Source organism: Mustela putorius, unplaced genomic scaffold (assembly GCF_011764305.1).
Source record: "Mustela putorius furo isolate JIRA1106 unplaced genomic scaffold, ASM1176430v1.1 tig00000596_pilon_pilon_pilon, whole genome shotgun sequence".
Lineage (NCBI taxonomy): Eukaryota > Metazoa > Chordata > Mammalia > Carnivora > Mustelidae > Mustela > Mustela putorius.
In genome coordinates, this window is record NW_025421428.1 from 6,214,401 (window position 1) to 6,232,284 (window position 17,884).

The 17,884-nt window shown below is 54.9% G+C and overlaps 1 protein-coding gene across 2 annotated transcripts in view; it reads left to right on the forward strand.

Moving 5' to 3' along the window:
- The first annotated feature begins 2,231 nt into the window (after positions 1-2,231).
- LHX2 (LIM homeobox 2) overlaps positions 2,232-17,884 on the forward strand; it is a 31,053-nt gene continuing 15,400 nt past the window's right edge. Inside the window, exons 1-3 of one of the 2 annotated variants that reach the window (XM_004757347.2) lie at positions 2,232-3,512; positions 15,717-15,919; positions 16,867-17,270. In XM_004757347.2, coding sequence (XP_004757404.1) covers positions 15,720-15,919; positions 16,867-17,270 — 604 coding nt within the window. In that variant the 5' untranslated portion in view covers positions 2,232-3,512; positions 15,717-15,719. Of the gene's footprint in view, positions 3,513-12,196; positions 14,236-15,716; positions 15,920-16,866; positions 17,271-17,884 lie in introns of those variants that run through there. The other variant, XM_004757346.3, reaches the window with a different exon arrangement.

A 17,884-nucleotide genomic window follows, 5' to 3' on the forward strand; every position in this document is an offset into this window, starting at 1 on the left:
CTCAGCTTCTATGTCACCTTGAGAAAACCCTTCCTGAACCCCCAGCCTGGGCCAGTTTCCCCGGATCTTAGGTCTCACTGCACTCACCATTCTCCCATGGCACTTGTACAACTGTCATGAAATAATTATGGAATTGCTGTTCACAGTCTGTCTCCCCAGCTAGACTGCAAATTGCATGGAGGCAGAGACCACGCCTGCCTTATGAATCGCTGTATCCTCATGCCAAGCAAAACCACTTAATAAGTATTTGTTGAATAAAAGCTGAACAGGATGCATAACCTTCTATAGGCTGGACACTTTAGACATACCCGAATAATCTTCAAAAAATCCTAAAAAGGAGGTGATTATTGTTCTTATTTACAGAAGAGGACACTGAAGCTTAGATAGGTGTGACTGGCCCAAGGCCATGCACTAGGTAAGTGGTCCTGACCCCTCATCTGTCTGACTGAAACCACACTCCACCCAGGAAGCATCTTTGAAGCATAAAAGCCGTGTGTGTGTGTGTGTGTGTGTGTGTGTGTGTGTGTGTAGGAGGAGGAATAGGCTTTTTCCTGCTTGGATCTAAGGACAGGGGAGAACGCTCCCCCCCTCTGCTTGGTGTCAGTGAGGGAGGTACAGCAGATTCCTGAGATGTGGGATCCAGCTCTGGGGAGGTCCAGGGAGGTGGCACAGACACTTCTTAGGAAGGGCTTTGGGGACCCCAGAGAGCTCTTGGCTTTCCCCACTGAACTGGCTTTCTGGTACTTTTCTTGGCCCCCAAGGCTGTCGACAAGGGTTTTACGGGGCACGCTGGTGCCCAGGGAGCCCTAGTTCCAGGCAGCTACCACAGTGGCTGCTGCCTTCAGGTAAGTATGAACTCCAAGAGGGGAAACCCGGAGTCACTGAACACCCTCCTGCGTGGCCCCCACCAGTGCCCCTCCCAGCCTCACCACCAAGAGCTGCTCAACGCCTTTTAGGGATAAGGGAACTGCCGCTGGAGGAAGTGACTTGTCCGAGGTCTCCGCGGAGAAATTACTTAAGCTCCATCCCTGGGCTGCCCTTCCAAGAAGGGATAGAGGGAGGGACAGCGAGTCCTCCCAAGCAAAGGGAGAAAGGGGTGGAGAGTGAGGGCAGTGAGAAAGAAATGAGAGAGGGAGAAGATGGTGAGAGCGACCGAAGAGAGAGGGGTAAGCAAGCCAGTCAGCACCAGGATCCAAAGAGAAAAAGAGAGGCGCAGTGAGCAAGAGAGCGGGGGACCCAGGGAGAGCCCAGGAGAGGAGCGCAGAGAAACGCGGCAGAGACCGGGAGATGAAGAGAGACAGAGGGAGGCCGGCAGAGACCGACAGATTCAACAGCCAGAGCTAGTGACAGTGACCGGGGCGTGGGGGGCGAAGAGCGCGCGGAGCGGGCCCGGGACGGCGGCGGGCGGGGGCGGGGGAGGCCCGGGAGGTTGAGCCGAGCGGCCGCCTCCTCCGGGCGCCGCCGCCCCCCTCCGCCGCCCCCGCCCTGGGCCGCAAGCGCCCGCAGCCTGATGACCGCAGCCCAGCCGGAGACGCGCGGCCCGCGCCGACTCGAGGCGGCCGGCAGCTGGCGGCGCGGGGCGGGCCGGGGAGCCGCGAGCGCCGCAGAGAAGGTGTCAGTGCCCCCGGCTCGGCGGGCCCTGATTGATTTGTCAGCCGAGGCGACAAAACAGACCCTCTGATCCGCGCTTCGGGTCCTAGGCTGCCCGGGCGCCGGGCCTCCCTCCCGGCGCCTCGGCCGGCTCCCCGGGCCGGTCCCGCGGGCTGGAGAGCCCCGCCGGCCCGAGGAGGGAGCCCCCCGCCCCCTCGGCCCGGGCCCCGGAGTCCCTCCCCGACCCACCCCACTCCCCCCGCCCCCATCTCGCACCTCCTCCGGCTGGGCCGGGCACGTCCCCAGGCCCCGGGGCTGCCAACTGCCCCCTCGCCCCCCCTGGGCACCGTGCCAACACCCCCAGCCCTCACCCTGCCGCTCCCCCCCAGCCCGGCGCTCCCGCCCCCCGCCCCCCGGCCCCGGCCCGGGGCCGCCCGCAGAGCCGGCCACACCCGCTGCGGAGGACTCGGAAAGGTAAGGAGGCGCCGAGGCTCTCCCGCCAGGGGCCTGAGGGCTGCGCTGGGGGCACGCGCAGGGGTCCGCCGGGCACCCGCGGACTCGGACCGGGAACCGCCGCTGCCACCGAGCGGGGGACGCGAGAGAGCCCCGCCGGGGCCGGGAGGGCTCGGGGCGAGTTAGAATTGCATAGGGAGGACCTGGTGGGAAGGGGGTGAGGTAGTTACCCGTCTGCCGGTCCTGGGACCAGGGGGTCTTGCTCTCAGGGACAGAGATCTCCGTCCCTGTCGTTCATCTTCTAAGCAAGTCCCTTCCTCTCTCGCCTTCAACTCCGAGTCTCTAGAAATTTATGGGACCATTTTCCTGTGTCTCTTTTGAGGACTCAACTCTCTGCCTCTCTCTAGGGTAGAAAGAGCTTTCTCATTTCTTGCCCATTCAATTAAGCGTATTCTCTCCCTGCTTTAATTTGGAAGGATTTTCTTCCTCTTTCTCCCTCCCCAGCTTAGAAGGAAGTTCTCTCTCCTAACGATTTACAACCATCTTGTCTCACTCTCCCATTTTGGAGGCTAAACCCCCTTCTCTGTCACCTCTTTACCCCCACTTAATTCTGAGTGTGCAGACTCAATCTAAGGTTTCAAGGAGGGGGTGGACCTTGTGTTTTTTCTGGCGCAGGGGCCAGTAATGGGCACTCATCACCCAAAGCAGCAAAGCAGGGTACCAGCAATCCATGTTAGCCTCCAGGCAAAGGGCAGCTTCCCAGGTGGACGGGGCATTTCTTTCCAGGGGCAAGGAGAGAAGACTTTACCCCGGAATAAAGAATTGAGGGCAAGGAGACTGTCCCAGCCCTTTGGAGGGCTGAAGAATCCCAGCTTCTGGGCTGAGGGGCCACATCGAGCCTCCCTCCCCCATCCCTTTAACTTTAAAATAGTTTAATGAACAAGGAGAGAGAGAAATCATTTTTTTTTTTTTTTTCTGCGTGGTGAGCAGTCTACAAAGAGAATGGGGAAAGGAGAGAGAGAGAGCTTTAACTCTGATCCCCGCAATTAGTTCCCTGGGATTGGGAAGGGGGGGCAACCGGGGAGCCTCAGTTCTTCAGATACAAAAGCATTTAGATCGCTTTAGACCGGTTAATCCTGAGTCTGGCTCGGGTCTCTTTTGTTTCCCAACTCCATTGTGGGTTTTGTGCAGTTTCTCTCTGTTCGCGTGATTGACTAGCCAATGGATGGTAATTATCCAAATGTCCCCTCTGTCCTTTGACTGACTTCTCCGTATTATGGGCAACTGTCATGCATTCTGTCATTCCATATCATATTACACGTATTATCATATGAAGTCTCCCCCCCATATAAAGGAGGGAGCCTCAGCCCAGATGCTGCTGCTTTTAGAAGGAAGGGCCCTGAGAAATTGGTCCTGGGCACGGGTTCGGAATACAGAGCAGGGGACTCCCGAAATGGGAGGTTCTGCAGGTAATTTGTTGTACTGGTTGGGGGAGGGTGAGGGTGATCTGTGGGGTTTGGGGTTAGAATGATTGTGCTGGGGGCTTGGAGCAGGCTTACCAGCTGGTATTCCTTGGCTGGACCCTTGGAGCAGTTTGGATAGATCCGGCATACCTTATGGAGAAACTTAGAACCAGGCTTCTGACTCTTGAATATCAGAAAAGTCTGCAAAGTCAGGTCTTTTGGGGGGTACTGGAGCATAGTGGCACACGCTCGGGACAGCCTTTGAGGTCCCAATATATACTTCCTCTATTTGTGGCCCTTCGTAGGACAGCCCCTTTGGACTTTTGTCCCTGTTTGCTGCCAAGCAGACTGAGGACAGAGGAGCCAGCCATATCAATCCCAAACCCTGACAAGATGATCCTAAAGCTCTGAGAAGGGGCAAGCTTTTCCAAGGATGCTTTTTGCACAGATAAACTCAGTGCCCCTTGGTGCAATTGTGCGTGCCATCACTTAAGAGGGAGGCAGAATTTATAACAAGGAGGCTTTGCAGACGGAGACTCTGGGGTCCTCTGAATCTGTGGGCAGGACTAGCCTTTCTTCTGCTAAAATGGGAAAAAAGTGTTTTATTATTGCAATGGATATGAAGTGCTGCCCAGATGTACAGCCTTGCAGTTAATTACCTTGTTCTTCATCAAATATATGAGCAATAAATTCTCCAGAAGGGAGGTGTGTGTGTGTGTGTGTGTGTGTGTGTGTGTAAATGGATGGATAGATGAATGCAGAAGAGAGAGAAGCTCACACTCTTTTCAAGACCACAGAAAAAGGCAGGCTATTTTATAGGAAGCTTGATACACTGCTGCAAGATGCTTTGAATTTTTTGATGATCAAATATACATGATCAAGCTGTGCATGTTAGGGTGTGAGGTGCACTGACGGTCAATGGCTATTGATCAGGCTGTTAAGTATTTCTGCTCAGTTTTATAAATATAGATGGATCCCAGATGATTTAAAGAATTGGATAGTTAAGAAATTGGCATTCTACATTTCTTTGGAGAACCAGAAATAGCTAGTCGGTTACAAAAATCACAGACCATTTTTACCATCCCCCCCATACCTTGGAAAATGTGAACTTCATCTGCAAGGCTTTTTGCAAATAGAGTAAAAAAAATCAAAGTGTTTTGTTTGGGGGTCTGCCCCAAACAGTCACTTTATCTGAGCTTTATTCAGACTGGGATTTTACTTCCCTCCTTGTCTCTGTCTCTGTTTCTGTTTGTCTGTCTCACTATCACACACACACACACACACACACACACACACACTCATAACCACAATTTTGTCCCAGACTGACATTCTACTAAAGTGATGGGGAGAATGTCATAATGTCATTTCTGGGAGTGGAGTCTAAGGTCCTTGAAACCCTTCTGGTTAGGAATAGGGTGAACTGGCCACAAAGATTTTCCCAATTAACTAATTTCTCGCTAATCTAAGGATCTATTTAGAAAGGTGTGGAGGGAGTGGGGGGGTGGATGGAGATTTAAAGATAACCTCTAATTGGTCTGGAAAAATTCATTCGACACCTAGAAAACCTCTTTTTCTTTCATTCCCCTCCTTCTCCTCTCCTACTGTTTTTCACATCTCTTTCTCTCAAATTAAAAGTGGAAATTAAAAGTGGACTTTGGAAGAAAGGGGTAATAAGAAATAGTTGGAAAGTGGGGAGGAGAGAAAAAGCAAACTTTTAATTTTTTTTTTAATGGAGTTGCTTGGCAATCTTATTTGTAATCATCCAATTAGCTATTTTATAGAAGGATCATGTTCAAGAAAATCAGCCTTCACCCAGATCGGTGAAACTTAAGCATACAATTTATAGTTATGTTTTGGTTTCACATCTTAAAAAGAACAGAGTGTAGATTTTAGATTTTTCTATCTGCAGAAAAATCTTTTCTAGCTAAGAGCCCCTCACTGGGAGAGCTCAGGCATTCCTATTGATAAATCCTCTCTAGAAATAGAACTGAAATTGGCATCCCTCAAAAAAAAGTTGATCCACCAAGAAATGGATGAATCAGTCCTGATTGGGTGGACGTGCCCTTTCACCTCATTGTGTCTGACCTATCACTTAATTAATCTCTCCCAGATGCAGAGCTGTTGACAATACCAAAGATAAGCAGTATTTTGAACAAAGCAGGAAGCTTTTTAAAGAACAAGACACAGTGAGGTTTGAGGCTCTTAAAAACGTGTAAATCATCAGAATCTAGATGGAGAGTTTGTTATAACATAGCTGGAGCCGAGGTGGTCCTCTCTTTGCTAGAAACTTTCTGTGCTTTTCTTTAACCAGTGATATCTACCTACATTCATTTTCTGCCTCTCCTCTCTCTGATGGTCCCCTTTCTTCTGCCACTCCCTCTCTCTGGATTCAAACTATCCATGGCTAGTTTACTGAAAATTGTCTTCTGCTTTCCAGCCTTGTCTCTGGCTCTTCAGATCCTTTTTATAGCATAAGGACAATCGAGGTGGTCAGCTTCGAAGGCTTTGGGTGACAAAATATTGACTGCGCTTGCTAGTACCTTCTGAAGGAAGACATTTGTACTGGAGGCACCTTGGTGACTTACAGGGAATAGTTCATTAATTAAAAGACTTGCTAATTGCTACTTGAATTACTGTACAGAGAGAATGAAATGAGTTTGTAAAAGATAACAATTTGGGGAATAAATGTGTGAAGGGTTTTGAGGGTTTTTTTTTGGGAGGCACTTTAAACATTTTTATAAACAGGTCCTAGAAAATGTGTTGCTTTTACTCATGCCTCTATCATCAACTATTCAATTGAGCTTCAATTAATGATAATATATGGTCCGGGATCCTTAGCTGGGTTGACTGATGGAAGAGCTTTGTTGAATTTGGTGCAGGTGGCACTGTTTAATAAGCACAGGAAAGAGTGAATAATGTAGTGCTTGCAAAGAGAAATAAATGCAAAATAGATTGCTCTAATTATGGCAGCCCCCAGAAATGGAGATGCAAGCTGAAATGGCCAACTAGCTGGGAAATTCCAAAGACAGCTGATTGTTCCCTGCCTTTTTTACTTTCGGAACTGACAAGGTAGGGTAAAAGTAAATTTGGGTGAGCTCATCCGACTCAACACAAGCATAAATTCAAGACCTGGTCTGGTGACCTATCAATGTTTGCCTTAACCGTCTAGAATCCATTACCAGATAGTATAATTCAGCTCCAAAACGGGGAGCTGAACACTTCTTGCAAGAGATCGGCACAAGCTCATTACTAAGAGTCTTCGTGCTTTATTGCAGAGTGTTAGGAGATTTTGTTTTTGTTTTGTTTTGTTTTGTTTGAATTTCTTTATGCCCGAGAAAATGAGTCTATTGGAAATCAAAGTGTGAATACTTAAGTAAACAGAATTTCCCATAAACCTGCAAGGGCCCATAATGATTTTCATTTGTGCAAAGATAATCGATGGGACATTAGTTGTTTTAATTAATGAAAGAGTACAAACTGGGGAGGGGGGCATGGGGGGCTGGGCTTCAGCTGAAACCTATGTGGGAAATGACTGTTCCTCACCTAAAGAGACAATGCCAGCTTCCCAAAGAGCAAGAGATTTGCTAATGGGGCCAGTGGAAAGTTGGGCTGGGGTAGGGGAAGGGTCCTCCTGGAAGTAGCCATGATGAGTATTTTCCCTTCTCTGCCAACTCACTGTTCCCCTCAGAAATGTATCATGTCCTACATCAACCTCATAGGAGAGGAACATTCTTACTTCCAAGAAGGATGCATTTTGTGCTAGGACCTCCTATGTTTTGTGTTGGTGAAGTAGGACCAGTGGCTGGAAAGCCAAAATCAGCATTCTTTAGCCTGAATTAAGGAAAGCCTAGGGCTGAATACATGTGAGTTTCTTCATGAACTGGGCTGAGAAAGGTACTAGGTCTGCTAGATATGGGGTGATCTGTACAGCAATGCCTACAGCAGGTGTGTAGAGACTCTCCTCCCATGACTGGAGACTCAAGGAGGAGCCAAGTCCAGCATCGTCAGCCCCACCCCCCACCCCGGTTTTGTTCTGTGCAAGTGTTTACCAAGCCCATCCGCAGTATGGTCAGTGCTGGCTGGGCACCCGTGTCAATTAGTGAAGCTCATAAAAGGTTTATGAGGAAACCTTTGCTTACAAAGAGTTGAGGGGTGTCCTGCTGCTGGAGAGGGGTGGCAGAGATGCCTCGAAATTCAGAAAAGACTGTGGTAGGAAATATTTCCAATCTCAAGTGCATGTAGACACAGGAGTTGTCAGCTAGTCAAGAGTTCAGCTGCTTCCGCCCCCAGCCCCCCCTTTTTCACACAAAATCATCTTGACTTTGCTTTCAGCAAAATGTGGTTCCCTGTGTGAAGAAATTTATTGGTGTTATTTGTGCTTCAACCTAAAAGGCAGCGATATTAGCAGAATGGCCCTTTTAGGACTGGTAGTATTCTGGGTTAGATTAAAAAGAAATTACCCTCAAGGAAAGGCTGTAGTTATACCGGCTGAAAAAAAAAATTGACCATCTTGTTGCAATATTTACTGTGTCTGTGTGTGCGTGCACACGCTTGTGCACTCGCACATGTGTGCGGATGCACACACTTCTAAGGCAATTTACATCTTTGCATGGAAATTAGTAGATGGGGGAGATACAATCAGCTATTGTGTATTTTGTGACAATTGTCCTTTAAGAATAATCTGATGTGACAGATTTGCATTGTTGACAATGTGATTTAAGCAGGACCCAGATACAAACTTTCCCCACCCAAATCAATAAGGGTAAATCCTTGGCCGAGGTGAACAATCTCTGACCTAGTATTCGTATTTCTTTTATGGATTCGCTGTAATAAAATTGAACATTTTGTCACCACTTTGAGAAACACTGCCAAACACCTTAAAACACATGTCACACGCCAGCAACCCCTCATTTCCCTCCTCCGGGAGTTTCTACATCTGGAATCATAATCACAGATAAAAACCTTGACAAAATTGCATCTGAGCACATTCCTCTCCACAGCCCTTACTTCCTCATAACATTTAATACAATATTAATACCTGCCTACCGAAATGCAGGAGGGAGGAAAAGGCTGCCAACCTCCACGTTTCCTGATGCATCATGTTCAAACCTGAAATTCACACTTCGTGTTTCATTTTAAGTTCTGTGCATTTAACAGGACCCTAGAGAGAGGGCCCTGGTTAGTTCCCCAACCTGCTCAGCTGACACCCAGGGAGGCGGTTTCGGAATTGTTCAGATCGCTGCAGGGAGAAGGGGAGGAGGAATGCGGCTTTGCTCTGCCTGTGACGGGCATTTATCTATCCACAGACATGGGCTTCTTCTCGGAAACAAGTAAGGCCCCACTAATTTTTATTACCGAGAGTGGTGACCACCAGATTTTCTGTAAGGTGTGACCAAGGCAATGAGCTGATTTCGTAAAGAGGAAGCCATGCCTGAGCTGATTTGCTGCTGACTGACAGCCTCTCACATCAATATAAAACACTCCCCCTGTTTGCTGAAGGAGGCCCACAGGCCTGGGAAGAGGGGTGGGGATCCTTGCTGAAGATACCGGGGCTTTTCTGCCACCCCTGTGACTTGGCCTCACCCCATCTTTAATTGAAGATGTCCACAGCCCCACATTCCTGCGCAGCGGCAAGGAATCCCCGTTCCTCTGCCACACCAACAAGAAGCAGAGGTTAGAGAGAAGGGAAAAGTGCAGGAAGCCTACCCCACTGGCGGGCTCCCGGGGGCCAGTGTGATATCCTCAAAGTGGACTTTCAGATGTGGGTGGCTTTGTTCAGTCCCTGCCATTCTCTAACCAGAATCAGGGTCAGGACACACTATAGCGATCCCAGGGAGCCCCACCAGCAATTCTCCCTCTCCTTTTAAAATTTAAACCTTCAGGTTTCTGGAATGATCAGCCAGCACTTCTAGTAGCCACCTCACTGTGGAGGGGGACACACACACACACACACACACACACACACTTCCCAGGGCAGGAACCACTTTGGGGAGCAAGGAATATAATTTGCTGCACCGTGCTACTGGAAGAAGCCGCGACATTACACTTTACACAGGCAACTGGCCCTGTGACTCCAACCAGCAGCTTTGAGAACGCAGTCCTCTTCGCTTCCAGGCAGAGGAGAAATTGTTTTTGCCTCTTTTTTATTTGCAGTTACGATCCGAGAGGCTTCCCTGACCCCAATCCCCAACACCACCCTCAGAGTTCTAGGTCTTCCATTGGCAGTGCCCAAAGGGGGGGCCTCGGCGGCCGGTCCGGGGCCAAAGAGGGCGGCTCCCTCTGCGCGGAATCCCTCCCTAGCGACTCCCAAATCCGGCGTATTCTCTGCCCGCCTTTCCCTCGGGGGAGACTCGGAGAGGCTGCAAAAATCTGGGCGCCCGCTCGCTCGCTTGTCAAGAAGCAAACTGTCTTCACATTCTCCAAGAGCAACATCCCTGCCTAGGAAGAGGAAGGAAGAGGCAAAATAAATAAAACCAGTTAATGTTGTAGTTAACTTGCAAATCAAGTAAATCTGTTGGTGCCGTATTTGAGAAATAAACCATCAGAGCGTCACAGCAAACACACACTTCTGAACGTCTTCATTTTGATTTAATGGTATATCAGCGTCAACTATCGCTTCCTCTGCTGGTACACACGGCCTGATGCCGCGGGAGGAGGGTGCCCATGTTTATCACCGAGTGAGATGACTAATTACACCTTGTCAATCACCGGCTATGAAGACATAAAACCAGCGCGCACAATGAAGTAGTTGCCTGCAGCGTCAATTAGTTGGCGATTCGGAGGTTATTGCGTGGCCCTGCTTTGGCCGCCTCTAATAACGGGACAGAGCGCCGGGACGGCGCACTGATCAATCACCCTCCTTCCGCGGCTCCCCGGCTCCCGCCCCCTCTTTCCCCCCGCCCCGCCCGGCCTCACTCTCTCCCGGCCGCATGTGCTTCCTCCCTCCGCGGCCCAGGCTCCGTGGCGCCGGCAGCCCCGGGAGCCCCGGGAAGTTTGCGCGCGGCAGCTCCGCAGCCGGCAGCCGGGAGCCCCGCAGCCTTCGGGGAGCGCCGGGGCTGGTGGCCCCTTTGTTGGAAGAGGCGTGGAGGGAGCGCTTTTGTTCTGAGTTAGTCACGGTGGCCGGCTGGAGGCTGCTACCTCATTATGCGCCGGGTCTGCTAGTCTGCGAGGAAGCAGATGGTGGGGAGGTAGGCAGCGGCGAGAGTAGCCAGACCTGAATTCCGCTCACCTGTCACCTCCCACAAAAGGCAGGTTCGAGGGACTTCGGGATTCTTTTTCCCTATCTGGGGGAGGGGCGTCGAGGGGCCGCCGTTCCCGACGCCTCGGAAGATTACTTTTACCTGCGGTGCCCGCTCCCCCAACCCTCTGCCTTCCCCTGGGCTGCGGCTTCTCGCACCGCGTAAATGTCACTCACGTGTCAGGATGTGTGTTTACAGCCTGTTCCTTTCCTTGTTTAGTCTTCGCGGACGGGGCTCAGCGGTTGTGCGACGTCCCCCCGCCTCTGGGGGAAGATTAGCAAAGTTACCCGCCTCTGAGCCCAGGGCCAGGGCACCCAGATCCCGCCCCGGGGCGGGAGACGCGTTTGAGTCTCCGGCGGACCCGGGCGGGTCCCAGCCTGACACCGAGGGCTACACAGGCGGGCGCACCGGGCGGGAATCGTGACTGCCTGCCGGGGAGTTTGGGGTCGGTCAGCGATGGGCGTGGACTGCAGGTCAGAGCGGCGACGAAATCGTGTACTTACATCTGTGGGGGGAGTGAAGAGCCGCAGGGTGTGTTTCCATGTTTCTGGAGCAGCCCGCGGCAAGAGTTACCTAGTGCGCCTCCTCCCCCCACCCCCCTTCCTAAATCAGCCCCTCGAGTTCTCGAAAACGTATTGGAGCCGTCTAGCCTAGGCGCGGAGCTGCACCAAGGACAAACTCTCCAGCGCTGTTACAATTTTTTTCCTACCCTTTGGGCGACCTCCAGATGAACCCCGGTGACTCCCAGATTAGATTTTCATTCCTTACTTCCTTTGAAAGAAAGTGCCCCAGATGCGTCAGTAAAACATGCCTGTGTATACGTGTAGGCGTCCGCGTGCCTGGGCGCGGGCCCCGTGTGCAGACGCCAAAGCACACGTCTGTGGGAACACACGCGCACGCGCGCGTCTTTGGGTTTATGTCCTTCCCTCGCGTTGGGGCATCTGTGCATGTGCATCGTGTACACACGTACTTGGAACTTCAAGAGTTTTTTCAAATATGCAAAACATGGCCTCGGAGAAGCGCAGGCAGGGATTTAGGTCGTATTGTATGAACATTTAATTGTATGTGTAACGTGTAATTTACCCCTGCACAATCGCATCCTCCTGCCTGGCACTGGCCGCTTACACCCGATGTGCCTGTGTAGATCCTAGCCCTGCATCCCCGCTGGCCATGTTTTCGGCAACAGAGAGGAACATGTGCGTTTGCACACATGAGCACGAATGCACGTGCTTGGGCATTACAAACACACATATGTTCGTGTCTGAAAGTTTTGCACAGTAGGTAGAAGGTAGCCCCTTGCCTCCTTTTGGCAAGCAAGTCGTTTCAGAAGGACCCACCTCCAAAGGAGATCCTGGAAATGGGACTCCTGTTACTGACTTGATTCGCTCTCAGTTTTTCCCCACAGTCACTTTTTATCTCCTAAATCCAGCTTCACCCCACACCTAGGCATGGTGCTTGTGTCCCCAAGGGACTCTAGGTTGAGCCTGAAGTCTGGGAGATGGGGTGGCAGTTGGGATTTACCCACAGGCCAGGTTGTTGATCCCTGGAAAGCTGGTGCAGCCAGGCAGCAGTCTTCGGCTTGATGCAAACAGCAGAGGATGGGCCTCCGGTCCCTAAGGACCTCAGTGATACCCAGTGTTGTGTCCGAATGGGAAAGTTTTTAATAGGAGGAGATGGAGAGGGAAAAGAGGGAGTGATGGACGAATTTGGTTAGTGCCTACGTTGTTCCAGGTACTTTAAAATCCCTGCTATCTTTTGTTCATGACATGTATGGAGGGGGCCTGCTCGACCCTCAGTGAAAAGATCAAAAACAGTCTAGAGGGAGTTGAGTCACTTGCCTAAGGTTACAGTGCATGTGACTGGCAGAACGGGGGATTCGAACCTATGCATTTACTAGTGCCTAAAGCCATGCCCGCATCCACTCTTCCAAGCTGTAGAGGGACCCGGAAGGGCACGAAGGAGCCGCACGCTCCCATAAAGTGGGCCCTAGCTTGGAAGCGAGGCTACGCTGGCTGGCCCTCCTCGCCCGGAGTCTTAGAGCTCCCGCCAGCTCCAGCCCCCTTGCCTCAGCCGGGTCCTCAGGAGGCCTAGGCGGCCGCCGGCAACCCCCAGCGCTGAGCCTGGGCCGAAGGCCGTGCTCCGCGGGAAGCAGCTGAAGGCTCCCGCAGCTCTGCCCCAGGCCTGCCTTCCCAGGCCTCCCCCCCGCCGGTGCCCGAGGTGACGGGTCTGGGCCGAGGGCAGACCGGAGTGAGAGCTCCTCAAGCATCCTCCGGCTGCGCCTTCTTAGGATGGAGACCGCGGGGAAAGAAGGTTTAATTTTTCCATCCCGAAGAAATCGCAGGAAACTGTTCGTAGCTTAAAAACTCCAAAACCCGCGCTCTCCCTCCTCCCTCCCTTCCTCCGCCCCCTCCCTCCAGCCTTGCCCACCAGCTCCCACCATCTCGTCGCTCCTCTCCTCCTCCTGCTTCTCCCCTCCCTCTCGGGTCTCCCGCCTTCCCGGAGCACGCGCTGCCAGGACCCGGGGTGCTGGGCGGCCAATGGCGCGGCGGCAGGACGTGATGTAAGGCGCGGCTGTAGAAAAGGCGCGGACGCTTGGCTGGCGCGGACGGCAGAGCCGGGGCTGGGCTCGGCGCGCTCTTGGAGAGCATTGCGCGCGGCTGGGCCCGCGGCCGGCGGCTCCTCCTCCCACTCTGCTCCTCCTCCTTTTTCTCCTCCTCCTCCTCCACCTCCTCCTCCTCCACCTCCTCCTCCACCTCCTCCTCCTCCTCCTCTTCCTCCTCCTCCTCTTCAATTCTCTCGGTGTGTCGGCTCGGCTCGCTGGCTTCGGAGAAACCCGTACTACAGTCGCCGACCCAACGCCTAAGCGGGTCGCCTAGGGCTGGGGGCGCACCCCAGGGAGGGGAGAGGTCCAGGCAGCTGGGCCGCCGCGGGCACCTAGCCGTTCCCGAGTGAGACCCGACCGCAGCCGTCGCCGCCTCGGGCAGAGTTTGCGCTCCTGCTTTGCGCCCGGGGCGCTGAAGCCGGGCGGGCGATGCCCGCGGCGTGAAAGCGCCCGCGGCGGGCGCCGACCTCTGCCCCCGTCTTCCCCCTTCCCGCCCCCCCTCCGCCCCGTGCCCTTGTGACCCTGGCTTTGGCGCCGCCGCCCAGGCGCCCCGCGATGTAGCTGCCCCTGTGCCTCGGCGGGAGGCGTCCTGGCCCGCGGGCGCCCGGGGCCCAGAGCCCGGCCTGGGGGCGCAGCCGAGCTCGGGCGGGGCCGGGGCCGCGGTGGCGATGCACCGGGCCCGTTAGCGCCGGGAGCGCCAGGCAGCTGAGGCGGGGGGCAAGCCCTCCCGCGGAGGAGCCGCGCCCCCGGCCCCGCCGGTCCCGCCGCGATGCTGTTCCACAGTCTGTCGGGCCCCGAGGTGCACGGGGTCATCGACGAGATGGACCGCAGGGCCAAGAGCGAGGCTCCCGCCATCAGCTCCGCCATCGACCGCGGCGACACGGAGACGGTAGGCGCACGGCTGCGGGGTCGGGTCTGAAAGCTGGGACGGGGCCGGGTCGGTCCGCGCTTCTGCTCTCCGAAGTTTGGGGGCACTTTGGGGAGCGTCCTTCGTGCCGCACGGGACTGGGCGCAGGGGATCCGCGGACAGGATGCAAGGCCCGTAGCTCCCGGCTCGGGGGAAACCCGGCTGCTGGGGCGGAGAAGGGAAACAAGGTTTAAACCGAAATTGCAGACCCCAAGGGTGCAAGAGAGCATTTCTCCCGAAGTGGGAGCGAAGTCCTACCCGTGTCCCGGGATGGCTCTCTTCTCACTGCACCGGGCCCTCTGGTCGCCAGCTCCGCGTTCCCCTCCACCGACTCGGCTGTAGCTGCTGGCGGCGCCGCCTGCGGCGCGGGGAAGGGCGAACCAAACGGGAGCACTGGGGCTTCAGCCGGCATGGGCTGCTCCCCTCCCGCCTCCTGGCAATCGGAGTTCCCTCTCCAGCACAATTTCAGGGGTCCAAGTCTTCAGGGCGGGCGCTTTTCGTTGATCCTGTCCCTGGCCTCCTGGCCGGCCTGACCTGGCCAGGCCAGGGCTCGCAGTTCAGGCTCTGGCCTGGCTCTTGTGGAAGGAGAGTCCGTTTGGATCTCCACACCTGGCTTTGCCAGCCCAGCCCCAAATAGCCAGTTCCTCACCTCAGACTTCCCAGGGGGCCCGGCGAGCAATGCTATCCAAGCTGGGCTCAGAAGTGACCTTTAGAGGCTGAGGAGGTAGGGAGCACGGCCCAAGCTTCTCCACTTGGAAGGCAAGAGCAGCAGCCTCAGTGCCTCCAGCTTTGAGCTCTTCTTTCTCAGCCTGTCCTGGCCTCAGAGACTTTGAGGGTGCCCCTGTACTTCGCTCAGCATCTCCCAGGACAAGAGGGCCTCCGCTCCGGGGGGCCCAAGGTGGTGGAGGGGCAGGGGTGGCTGCGACCTGTCCTGGCTTGAACCTTTGGCATAAGGATCCAGAGATCACTGGGGCTCAGGCCGGGAACTCTATGCATCTCCCAGAGGCGTCTGTGTAGAGGGTGACTTAATGGTCATCTTACCCCTTTCCTGGGGCCCAGAGAGTGGCTCTTTTAAGAAACAGTTTTTGAGGGAGCTTTTGGAGGGCTTGACCGGAGTAGCCACTGCTGCCCCAGCCCTCAAAAACAGCCCAAGCCTTTCTGGGAAAAGGGCAGAGGGGCCAGGAAGGGGGAGAACTAAGGAGGGAGATCCGTCCAGGCCAGCAGCCAGGCCTGGGCCTCTGGCCGGCCCGGCCTGTGTGGGCGGGCCTGGGTTCTGAGCCTCCGGAATATGGGCCTTTTGGGGGTGGAGGAAGGGCACCGCACTCCCCGGCGGCCCTCTCTGCGTTTAGGGCTGGCCGGAGCCTCGGAGGGAGCTGCGGGTGCCCGTTTCCCCGCAGCGGCAGCCTCGGCGGAGTCGCAGGCTGACGCAGGCGCCGCGGTCTCCCGCCTCCCTCCCTCCGCAGACCATGCCGTCCATCAGCAGTGACCGCGCCGCGCTGTGTGCCGGCTGCGGGGGCAAGATCTCAGACCGCTACTACCTGCTGGCGGTGGACAAGCAGTGGCACATGCGTTGCCTCAAGTGCTGCGAGTGCAAGCTCAACCTGGAGTCCGAGCTCACCTGTTTCAGCAAGGACGGAAGCATCTACTGCAAGGAAGACTACTACAGGTAGCCCCCCACCCGGGGACACCCCCGCTGCCCTGCAGCACCCTCAGACACAATCTGGACCCCGCTCCAGTTCCAGGGGAGGGCTCCCTTCCTAGCCCCCCCCCTCCATTTTCCAAGCCAGGACACATCGGGTGACAACTTTTCGAAATTTGAGGGAACTCTGGAAAGGTCTGGGAAGTACAGGGACCCAGAGAAAAGAGCCCAGGTCTGAGCTCAGGCACAGAAATAGCCTTGGGTGGGTGGGAGGGGGTCTGTGCTCCCCTCTCCCTTTGAAGTTTCTTGTGGGTCAAGTGGATGGAACAGAAATGGGCACACACACACCCCCTCCCTAAACCCAGGCAGCCTGGGCTGGTGGGGGGCAAAGCTAGAAGGAGAGCTGGAGGAGCAGCTGGGTGCATTTCCGGGTCTTTCGTGGACCTGGGAGTGAGAGCTGCCTATAGGGTTAAAGACCCGCAGTCACTAACAGGCTCCAAGTTTGTTTCTCCTCTCTGGTTTAGGGTTAGGGTCTGTTTATTATTATTTTTCTTTCTTTCTCTCTCTCTCTCTCCCCCTTCCTCTGTCTTTCCCCATCTCCTTGTTTCTCCCAAATTACAAAGGTCTGTAGGATTCTCAGGCACGGGTGTGGAGGGCAGGGGTGAAGGATGAGAAGGGCTAAGGGGGCAGCCCCCCCTCCCTGGTCCCTAAGCAAAGGCTTTCCTGGGGCTTGCTCATGCTCTGGGTAAAGGAGAAGAGTTGTGGACATGAATATGGTTAAGGGAAACTATATTTCAGGGTAGGACAAGACCTCGGCCAAAATCTAGTTCTCTCTTCCTCCATCGTCCAACTTAAGGCTGGTCCCCATCTTATGGAAGCGATTTCCCCCAGTGGCAGCAGCGGCACCTGGAGGAGGGATCTGGGGGGTACCCAACCGTGTGTCCCCACAGTCCCTCCCTCGATGGTCCCTACAGGCGGTTCTCTGTGCAGCGCTGCGCCCGCTGCCACCTGGGCATCTCAGCCTCGGAGATGGTGATGCGTGCCCGGGACTTGGTTTATCACCTCAACTGCTTCACCTGCACCACGTGTAACAAGATGCTGACCACGGGTGACCACTTCGGCATGAAGGACAGCCTGGTCTACTGCCGCTTGCACTTCGAGGCGCTGCTGCAGGGCGAGTACCCTGCTCACTTCAACCACGCCGACGTGGCGGCGGCCGCAGCTGCAGCAGCCGCGGCCAAGAGCGCAGGGCTGGGCGCGGCTGGGGCCAACCCGCTGGGTCTTCCCTACTACAATGGCGTGGGCACGGTGCAGAAGGGGCGGCCGAGGAAGCGCAAGAGCCCGGGCCCAGGGGCAGACCTGGCGGCCTACAACGCTGGTGAGTGCCAGGCGCCCGGAGCGCCCCCATCGGGTTGGGAGAAAGTGTGTGGCATGGACTGTGTGGAGCTGGAGTGAATCTCAGTGTGATTTATCTCTATCTATATCACTCTGCGCACTCTAGTCCTTAGATCCTCCAGTGCCTAAGCACCAGACGAGCAGGCAGAAGCGACACGAGGTTCCTCGGCTCCAGCCTGTGCGTACTCAGCTGGAGAGGGAGGAGAAGCTGCATTAGAGCCTTACTGACCCCGCTGCAGAGCCTTGTCGCTGAGAAATTTTTCAGAGGCAGCTTTTCAGTTCGGGCCTTTTCCCCACTTTGCTGGTCAGAAAGTGCAATGACAGAGAAAGCAAGGTGGAGCCGAGACACCACACTGGGTTGGCAGGGCCGAGGCCGGGAGCTGGGGCGATGGATGAACTATTGGGGGCAGGACAGCAAGGGTCCCAAGAGAAAGGACTGGCGGCGTCCTGGGGGACCAGGGGCTCTGCCTGGCGTTTGGCCCGGTTCTGTGAAATGTCCTGAGGGCAGTAGGATCCGGAAACTTGGGTCCAGGACCCTTAGGAACAAGGGCTGGTCGCTGAGCTCGGTCCGATCGTCCTGCTCCACCAGGTCTTGGT